Source organism: Leucopleurus acutus (assembly GCF_964270905.1).
Source record: "Leucopleurus acutus genome assembly, chromosome: 16".
In the NCBI taxonomy this organism is placed as follows: Eukaryota; Metazoa; Chordata; class Mammalia; order Artiodactyla; family Delphinidae; genus Leucopleurus; species Leucopleurus acutus.
The window spans coordinates 15,201,591-15,211,544 of NC_139158.1; the positions used below are offsets into that span (position 1 = coordinate 15,201,591).

The window sequence follows — 9,954 nt, forward strand, 5'->3', positions numbered from 1 at the left end:
GCCAAGTGCCTGGGGCCGTGGGCGGTCCTCCATCTTGTGGGCCCCATGCCTCGCCTTGGTTTCTCACTCTTGAGCCTTCAGATCATCAGCCGGGTCTCGGTCCACCCTGTCATCGGTCCTTGACGGGGACCCCTTCTGCTCGGCCTCCTCCTGTGCCGCTCTGAGGGAGAACTCCTCACAGACAACTCATCCTCGGGTCTCCTCCCAGGGGACATCAACCGTCGAGGCTGGGACCCTCGCCCCCCAATTCTACCCCCATCATCACAGCCAGGAAGGCCTCAGTTAGGGGCCCCGCCTCGTCGCCTGCTGCCTCCACAAGCCCCACCAGGGCCAGGGCCCGCTTCCGTGGGCACTGCCCCGGCCCCAGGATCCAGCGAGCGCAGTGGGCAGCCAGCCGGGGCCGGCCCAGGCGGAAGACCTCACCCACTGACTCTGGGCCGCCCTGGGGTCCCAGGTGGATGCGGCCCACGGCTTCTTCCAGCTCCTCCTCCAGCCCGGGCAGCAGGAAACGGCCAGCAGCTTCCAGGGCTTCCTCAGCCTCTGAGCCCAGCAGGCGCTGGCCCGGTGGAGGGACGGGCCCCAGGGCAGCTCTGCAGCCCCGGCAGCCGTGCAAGTAATGCAGGACAGGCCAGGCTGCGCTGGGTGACAGACCCCGCAGTGGCACTAGGTCCATGTGGGCTTCGGCAAAGCTGCCAGCTAGCAGGGCCCGAAAAAAGGGGGAGGCGGTTGCTGAGGCCGCTCGCTGGGCAGGGAGCTGGAGGCCTGAGTCCAGCAGGAAGTGGAGGTCAGGGGCCGCCGTGGGGGCGGGGCCCAGCAGAGGCTCATAGAGGCAAGGGGAGGGCGGGTCCAGGTCCAAGGGGATTGCAGGTAGGAGGGCCGGGCTCACAGTGGGAGACACCAGGCCTTGGAGGCAGGAAAGGGAGTCCGCAGCAAAGAAGAGGAAGAGCGGGTGTGGAGCTGGCCGAGTGAGCGCTGAGAGGAGGAGACGGAGGCCGCCCTGGTCCAGAAGCAGCCGGCGCCACAGAGAGGGCTTCCTTCGGGGAGAAAAGAGAACCTTTCAGAAGGTGGGAAAGGGCGGGGCTGGGGAACAGCAACCTTGCTCCCCCCACCCCTGTGAGGCACCCACGCCTCCCTCACCGACAGATGAAGGGCAGGGTGAGTGCGCAGGCCACGCGGTCCTCAGGGCTCCCAGAGAGCAGCAGGTGAGTGAGGGCACCCACTCCAAAGGGCGATTCGGCCTGCACGGTCAGGTTCTGCAGCAGCATCTCACCTGCCGGTGTGGGCAGAGCAGGTCAGGTTGGGAGCTGGTATCCAAGATGGCGGTGGGATGGGCAAGACAGGCCTCTGGGTCCCCGAAAGGAACGGGGGCGAACAACCCCGGGGCAAGGAAGAGGGGGATGACTGAAGGCCCTGGAGGGATGGGGTCTGGACACTAGGAACTGGAGGTCAAGGGCAAGAACGGGGAGTGAGATGGTCAGGGAGTGAGTCTGGGCCCTCAAGGACTGAAACAGGGCACAGAAGCCCCGGCAGTCCCTGGCAGGGCTGGAAGGGGTGGTGGGGCCTGGGAGGACATGGTGCCCGAGCCTGGGTTCACCATCAGTGGGCCCAGTGGTAGTCAAGGACAGTGCAGGAGTCAGGACAATGCGGAACCAAGAAGACACTGGGTAAGGAGACGAAGACAGGCACAATTCTAAGCTGTTCGGGCCAAGCCCAGTGCTGGGGTCTCTGGGCCCCAAGGCTCGGGCAGAGGCTGAAGAACTCTGCGTGTGGGGACAGTGGAGCAGAAGGGAGTCCCTCCCCGCCACCACCTAGTGGCTGAGGTTGTCCAAACGGTGGGCGGTGGGTGGAGGAGGGCAGTGAGACAGCGGGTGAGCTGCAGGGCGCACGGAAGGCATGCAGGGGCGCGTGGCCTCACACGTGGGCAGGGAGGCGCGCGGGTACCCACCCAGCTCCCGGTGCTGGTGCTGGCTGCGACGAGCGGGCCGGGCGCGCAGCGCGGGCCAGTCGTCGGGGGCGACGCCGAGCACGAGCCAGGCGCGCAGCAGCGCCGCCCCGTAGCTGCGCACGAAGGCCTCGAGGCAGGCGGGGTTGCAGGTGAGCCGCGCCAAGATGCGCAGCGCGCGGGGGCTCGGCGAGCCCGGCGCGCCCGTCACGTAGGCCAGGAGGCCGCACAGGGCCTGGCCGGTCACCAGCGCCCCGCTGGGGTCGGGAGCCTGGGAGAAGCGCGACAGCAGCAGCAGCGCTGGCCCCTCGCGGCCCCAGGGCTCCTCGGGGGCAGTGGCGGCGGGGCTGCGGCCGGGCGGGCGCAGGGCGCGGGGCGTCCGCAGCGAGGTCGGGCCCAGGGAGGGGCTGGCCCGACTGGCCGGCTCCGGCGGCGGCGGACAGCGCTCCGGGGACCAGTCGGGAGAGATGTCGCCCGGGCCCGCAGCATAGCCCTCGGAGATCAGCCAGGACCTGCCGAGGGAGAAAGAGGGAATGGAACCCAGAGCCGAGGGGAGGGGGCAGGGCCAAAAGATCGGTTGTGCAAAAAGAGGTGACAGAGGCCAGGAGAGAGGGTGGGCCCAAGCGGGGGACAGGGAAAAAGGGAGGTAGGGGCAAACCCCAGCTCATTCAGCAATTACTGATGCCTGTTGTGTGCTAAGCCCCGTTTCAGGTGCTGGGGAGAAGCAGTGAGCAAAAGGTCCTGCCTCCTAGACTCTATATTCCAGTGAGGAGAAACAGATAACAAAATAAGAAACCACAAGGTATGTTAGTGTGCAGTTAGTGTGGTGTGAAGTGATGCATACGGAGCAAAGTAAAAGGGAACAGAAAAGAGCCCAGGGAGGGGAGAGCTGACATTTTAAAATTGGGTGCTGATGAGGGTGAGATCTAATCAAGGCATCTTGAAGGAACAGTGCCCTAGGCACAGGGAACAATAACCAAAGAGGCCCTGATATGGTACTTATCTGCCAGGTCCAAAAACTAGCTAGAAGGCCAGTGTGTAAGAGTATCGTGGGCACCAGGAAAGCAGTGGGAAATGAGGTCAGGAGTTCACAGAGGCTGACGTTTACTGAGCGCTGCTTAGTGCCAGGTACGGTGCAAAGTGCCCTCATTTGATTTTTACAACTCTATGGGGTAGGTATGCATTAGCCTTCGTTCTACTAACAAGGAATCCGATGCTCAGAGAAGTTAATTAACTTTCCTGAGATGACTCAGCTTGTAGGTGGTGGTACCAGAATAAGAACTTAGATGCCAGAACGTATCATCAGAACCAGTGCACATACTACCTTCCAGGGAACCTGTCTGGGCCCCAAAGTTCAGAGGTGCTGGGGTGGAGCCAAGGTCAAAGGTGGCTCCAAGGGAAAAGAGGTGTATTTAATGCGGAGTGGAAAGTGGTCGTGTTCAGTGAGAACAAGGAATTAGGAATCAGAGTCAATAAAAGTCTTACCGAGACAGAACGGGCGGAGGGTGAGGGTAGTGAAGAGACTCTACCCCACAGCATCAGGTGGGAACTCACCTGAGGCTTTGGAAGCTTCCGGCCTCTGCCCGCTCAGGAGTCCTCTCCTCAGGGAAGTCCCAGGAAGCAGCTTCTCTTCCCTCTTCTTCCTCATCACCAGCCTCACCACACAGTTGCCCAGCCAGGAGAGGTACAAGTCCCAGAGCCTGCAGCCGGCCCAGGGCCCCAGTATCATAGAGGAAGCCCACGAGGGCTGCCACAACACGAGGGTGCCAGGCGCTGGCACGAGGATCCCGCAGCAGGCCCATCAGCAGCTCCAAACCACCAGCATCCCGCAGTCGGGCCCGGTTGATAGCCTCCCGGCACAGCAGACACACGGCCCGCACCAGGGGCTGCTGGGAGGCTGGGCTAGCCCCGCTGGGGTCCCGGCGCCGCCGGAGTTCACCTAGTAGCACCTCCACAGCACCAGCGTTGCCCAGCGCAGGCCTTACCAGGCCCTGGGCGCACAGATTGGCAAGGATCAGGATGGCTGCCTCACGCACTGCTCTTTTGGGGTGGGACGCCAGGCTGACCAGTGGGCCTAGTCCTCCACCCAGACTTAGCTGCTCAGCACAGGCCCGGGAACAGCCTCGACTCAGCTCCAGGAGGGCACGGACTAAGGCCAAGGTCAGCGCAGGGTCTGGGGCAGCGGCCAGAAGCTCGGCCAGCGGGCGCACCACTCCCTGCTTTGCCAGGGCCAGGCGGTGCTGGGGTGAGTCCGCCAGGTTGCGGAGGGCACGAACCACACTCTGGCGGCACTGTGAGTCCTGGCAGGCTGTCAGGCCCTCAACAAGCAGGGGAACAGCACCTGCAGAGGGAAGCAGACAGAAGGTGAGTGAGGACAGACACCCAAGCCCTTCTCCCACCCCCAAGCCCTGGGTGGCTCCACCCTCAGAGCCTGCTCACCAGCAGAGTGGATGTCCCCACAGCTCTCAGGTTCCATGGCTAAGTTCCCCAGAGCACGGGCCGTTCGGTTCTGGATGCTGTCTGTCTTCACACACTGAAGAATAGTCACTGCAAGAGGGTTTGGCCTCTTGAGGTTTCTACCCCTTCTTGTCTCTCTCATTAATCACCTCAAGAACGTGGCCTGAGAGAGTCAGGGAAGGCCTCCAGAAAAGGCCTAACACTTGTGGGGTCTGGAAGGTTAGATAGGTAGGTATTTGCTAGAAGGATGGTGGATGGGAGTGTTACAGGGCATTTCAGGTTTCGAAGTAACCTTTGCAAAGGCCCAGAGGTGAGATCTAGTGTTTATGCTATGACTTCATGAAGGGCCTTGATCAGGCCAAGGGCTCAGGTCTTGAATGTGAGGGCACTGGGAGCCACACAGCGTTTTAAGAATGGAAGTGACATGATAAAATCTGGCAGCCATGGGGAGAATGGATTACAGGGGGAAAGAATAAGGCAGGGGGAGCAACATGGAGGCTGTTGCAATAGTGAGAAGACGGCTTGACCCAAGTCAGCTACCAGCACAGCCCAGCACAGTCTCTGGGCACGTGATGGAAGAAGGCAAAGAAGTGGATGGATTCAGGAGATATTTAAAATACAAAACAGTGAATGAATGATGGGGGTTATACACTAACAACAAAACTTATATTTATTGAGGACTTATTAATGTGCCAGGCCTCTTGTCAATGAAAATTTTAAATATATTAATGTTTTATTTTATCAAAAAAATTAAGATTTCATCAAAATAGGCATAATTTCATAGCTGGCAATGAAGTGTAAACTGTGTTCACAACATTGCCACTAGGAGGCGCCAATTTCGCTGGTAAACAGAAAAGCTTGCTATCTTTTGTTAGGATTTGTTCTTTTTAAAAAAAATTGAAGTGTAGTTAATGTACAGTATTAAATAAGTTTCAGGTGTACAATACAGTGATTCGCAAATTTTAAAGGTTACACTCCATTTATAGTTATTATAAAATATTGGCTTAGAATTTGTTGTTTTTTTTTCTGGCTGTGCCACAAGGCTTGCGGAATCTTAGTTCCCCGACCAGGGATCAGAACCCAGGCCCCAGGAGTGAAAGTGCCGAGTCCTAACCACTGGACGCCAGGGAATTCCCAGGATTTGTTCTCACTGTGCTAGTTTTTAATAACTAGAAGTACCCAGTCCAGACTCAGATATCTGTGTTCTATCTTTGTATTTCATTTTCTCCCTATTCCAGTGTTTTGAGGTAGCTATTACTCCATTTTACAATCCTAGCCTCGGATGGGTCTAGGTGACTGCAGAGCCCACATTTTCAACCACTACACTTTCTGACCCCCAGCTCATCAAATGGGATTTCAGAGCCCTGCACAAGGCTGGACACAGTAGGCACTGAGTGCCTGCTATGAACATAAATGGAGAGTAAGAATCATTTGAAAGAGTCATCAAATAACCCTTTGGCCTCCACCAGCCCAGATGCGAGAGAGGTGCTCTACAACCAATACCCAGGTAATTGGCATCTGATCTAAGAGGGCTAGGGTATAATTTATAGAGAGAGCAGTGACGTCACGGGTCATGACATCATGAGAGCTGCGGGCGCGCCGTCAGAAAGCACGATCTTCCAGGCTACAACACAAAGAACTCAAGACTCCGCCCAGGCCCAGACACAGACAGAGGTGTGGGTAGAATCCTTCTAGGAAATGGGGGCGGAGCACTTACCCAAAGGGATAATGCCTCCGAGTCTGCGCACTTCAGCCCGGCACTCCCCTTCCGTACAGCAGTTGGCTAGGATGCTGAGCGCCAAGTCCAGCGTCTTGCGCAGGCGCGCTGGTGGCGAGGGCGTCGATGACGACACAGCAGAGGGGGCGGGGCCCGGAGAAGGGGCGGGGCCAGAAGCCGCTGACTCGACAGACGAGGGGGCGGAGCCTGGGCCAGCCTGGGAAGGGGAGGGACCCGCTGCAGCCGCTCGCCGTAGCACCGCGAGAAGGGGGCGGAGCCCGCCGCGTGCCCGGAAGCGTTCGATTCCCCCAGCTGCCTTGACGTGGCGCGTACGGAGGGCTAAGAGCGCACGGCCCAAGGGTGCCTCGTTGGTAGCTGTGTCCTTTCTCCCACCTAGACCCTCCCCGGCCGCCGCCGTGAGCTGCGCGAGGCAGAATGAGAGCGAGTCCGCGGGGCTTAGCTTCGCAGCCGCCATCTTGGCTCAGGCCTAAGGCTCCGCCCTTCTCCTCCCCGCTCATCCTAGGGAGCGGAACTGGAAGAGAAGGACGTGGCCATGCACCTCCTCTCTGACGCTTTTTAAATAGCGCCGCCGCAGTTGTCATGCGAGTCGGAAGTTGTAGTTCTCGATCCCGGTGCTCTGGCTTGCACAGTTGCAGAAGGCATGTTGAGAGTAGTGGTTATCTAATCGTAGTGCGAGCCCCAGAGGCGCGTGCGGCGCATGCTGGGTTATGTAGTCCGCGCCAAGCTTAAGACGCCTAGCTTAGGATGGATGGGAAACTCTCTCAAGGGACTCGGGTGGGCCGGTGCCTCTGGAGAACCCAGACATCCGATCATGGAGTTTCAGTACAGTGCTGCTCCAGGTGACTTGTCTACTCTGCCCCCAGCGTGTCCTTGGCAGCAACAGCCTTTTCCTTCAGGCTCGCTTCGCCGCCCCTCATTGGTGGCCGGGGCACTGAAGTCCGCGCTGACGGACTGAGAACCCCGAGCCAAGCGGAAAGTATCAAGTTCCTACAGCGGCTGCAGATGGGAGCACTTGCTCCGCCAGCTGAATGAGAGGGTTAAACCTACCGAGACCGTTCGCTGCCACTTCCTAGAACTGCACGGGCTGGTGGACATTTCCGTTTCCGGTGATGAATCACTGGGTCCAGAGTGTCTCCAGCTGTGGTTGTGCTTGTGAGCCCAGTGGTTGGTATCTAGGAAACGGTACGTTCTTACCGCTATGGAGTTGGTGGCTCCAGAAACGGCAAGGGAGGACTCCGACGGGGCCGAGTAGCGGGGGAACCAACCGGTCGTCAGGATCCCAGGGAGTCCCGAGGTCCGCCTTCGATTGCGGAGTTGTTCCACCCAAGCGGCCCTTCCTGGTGTGGCCGGGGCAGCCGGCCGCCCGGGAAATGATGATGGGCCTGCAGTACCTACGTAGGTCAGTCTCTGGCCCTGGGGAGGAAGAAGCCCCTGGCAAGACCAACTATCCTGCAGTCCCCAGAGCCTTCGAGCGCCAGGAGTGTGGACTGTCCGCAGCCTACCTCCCTAACCTCATTCACCACCAAAGCAGCCATGGGGGCGACAAGCCCTACTGCTGCCCGGAGTGTAGCAAAAGCTTCCGACGTGGCTCAGATCTGGTTAAGCACCACCGAGTACACACTGGAGAGAAACCGTACCCCTGTCCTGAGTGTGGCCGTTGCTTCAGCCTGAGCTCCAGCCTCATCCAACACCGTCGCTCCCACTCAGGCCTCCGGCCCCACAAATGTCTGGGGTGCGGGGAGGCTTTTGGCCGCAGCTCGGACCTGGTTAAACACCAGCGGGTGCACACGGGTGAGAAGCCTTACACCTGCGCTGAGTGGGGTAAGACTTTCAGCGTTAGCTGCTACCTGATCCAGCACCAGCTCACGCACACGGGCGAGAAGCCCTACCGCTGCGGGGACTGCGGCAAGCGCTTCAGCCTGAGCTCCAACCTGGCGCAGCATCAGCGCTCACACACGGGCCAGAAGCCCTACCGCTGTGCCTGGTGTGGTGACAGCTTTGGGCGCAGCTCTTCTCTGCTCAAGCACCAGCGATCGCACACTGGGGAGAAGCCCTACAGTTGCTGTGAGCGTGGCGAGAACTTCACCAACATCTCGGACTGCATACGGCACCAGCGCACCCACAGTGGAGAGCGGCCCTTCAAATGTCCTAAGTGTGGTCGTGGTTTCAGTGAGCGCACCCAGTTCACCAGTCACCAGCGCGTTCACATGGGTGAACGACCCAATGCCTGCCCAGAATGTGGCAAATCCTTCTCCCACAGCGCCAAGCTCCTTAAACACCAACGCTCGCACACAGGCGAGAAGCCCTATAAGTGCCCCAACTGCAGCAAGAGTTTTGGAGACAGTTCACATCTGCTGCGGCACCAACACCCTCACACGGGCCAGAAGCCTTATGCTTGCGGCGAGTGTGGCAAGAGCTTCCGCCGGAGCGCCCACCTGCTCATCCACCAGGTGGCGCACAGCGGTGAGAAGCCCTACGTCTGCCTGCAGTGTGGCAAGGCCTTCGCCCGCAGCTCCAACCTGGGCCAGCACCAGCGGACGCTGCAGGGGCACAGCCCCTGCCAGTATCCCTGGCTTAAGTTGCAGCCCAGACTTCAGCTCTGACTTTGGTCCAGGCTCAAGGAGCCTGAGGGGCCCAGCATTTCTCAGTAAACCTCACTTCTGCTCCTCTAGGGCTGCTGATTAGTGGGCTGAATCAGGGAACCCCAGGCTGGAGGAATCGGAACAGAAAAGTGGGCTTAGGCCTGTTCTCTGAGGCCCTGGAGATGGGATGCCAGCTGGAGGGAGAGTTTGGGGATGGCAAGAGCTGGCCCAGCTGCTTTAAGATGCAGAACACCTTTGGCGGCCTAGGTGTGTCCCTTCACAGGCCTAGGGAGTGATGGGGCTAATCACACCAAGAGCAACAGTTACCTCAGCCCAGAGGAATGGGGCTCAACGCCAGGCAAGCCCCCGTGAGGAATGCAGTAGGGGAAGAGGGGGTCGGGGAGGCCCTCACCTCCAGAGGGGACCATAAGGCAGGCTGTGTTCTAGCACAAGGATCAGAGTTTGAATTTGGGACCATTAGGTGAGCTCTGGGGTGTGTGACCCCTTTGAAAGAGAGCTGTCTTTACAGGATGAAGCTGGTGGGGCCCAGGGCCAAAGCAAAGGACCGGGAGGCCTGTCTGTTGAGTTCGGGGGGCGCCCGGTGACATTTCTAGGCAAGGGCAGAAGGCCCGAGGTTGGTTGTCTGCCCCTACCTCTTCTTTAGCCTTTTCCCTTGCAGGTTCCCCAGGCTTTTTCTCTAATCCCTCAACAGAGGAGAAAATGTGAAGATTCACTTGTGCCCAGACACCGGGGACTAGACATGGTCATTTTGCCAGGGCGCTGGGGCGGGCTGCCTCCGTAAACAAATGTGTTTCTATTGGTAAAAGTTAGAGTATATGGGAGCCAGAGGGAGACTTCCCGAAGCACTGCACAATGTGTGCCCAGAGCAGAGTCTAAGCTGTGAGGCCCTGCTCTCCCCCGCGTGGCTGGCTGTGTTCCTGGGAGAGGCACAGAATGTAGCCCTTATGAGGTTGGGGGAGGCCTAATGCCCACCCCATGGGACCATGAGCCTCATGCATCTGGTGCCCTGTCCCCAGATCTTGTCTCTCACCAGGTTTGGTGCATCTAGAACCGTATCCACGGGGAAGAGGGGCCAAAGGGGAAGGATGTGAGGTAACTCCTCCCTCAGCTTCTAGCACAGAGTGTCCAGGCTTCTCTTTGTGACTGCGTGACCTTGGACAGGTCTGCCTCTTCTGAGCTTCAGTCTCTTCATCTGTAAAACAGGGATGATGAAA

The 9,954-nt window shown here is 59.1% G+C and overlaps 1 protein-coding gene across 1 annotated transcript; it reads right to left on the minus strand.

Annotated features, from left to right (window-relative positions):
- Positions 1-6,621, minus strand: ARMC5 (armadillo repeat containing 5). The gene is made up of 6 exons (XM_082856397.1): positions 6,117-6,621; positions 4,382-4,489; positions 3,497-4,283; positions 1,946-2,454; positions 1,138-1,270; positions 1-1,034 (listed from the first exon to the last, which is right to left on the minus strand). The coding sequence occupies exons 1-6, from the start codon at positions 6,589-6,591 to the stop codon at positions 215-217; spliced, it is 2,832 nt and encodes a 943-aa protein (XP_082712523.1). The 5' UTR covers positions 6,592-6,621; the 3' UTR covers positions 1-214.
- Between the last annotated feature and the right edge of the window lie 3,333 nt (positions 6,622-9,954).

Bases quoted from the DNA above. Each gene is read 5' to 3' on its own strand.
- ARMC5 (XM_082856397.1), bottom strand. From the start codon at position 6,591: ATGGCGGCTGCGAAGCTAAGCCCCGCGGACTCGCTCTCATTCTGCCTC. The intron at 2,455-3,496 runs GTGAGTTCCCAC...CTCCCTCGGCAG, and splicing joins GGAAGCTTCCAAAGCCTCAG to GTCCTGGCTGATCTCCGAGG. The intron at 1,035-1,137 runs GTGAGGGAGGCG...TTCTCCCCGAAG, and splicing joins ACCCTGCCCTTCATCTGTCG to GAAGCCCTCTCTGTGGCGCC.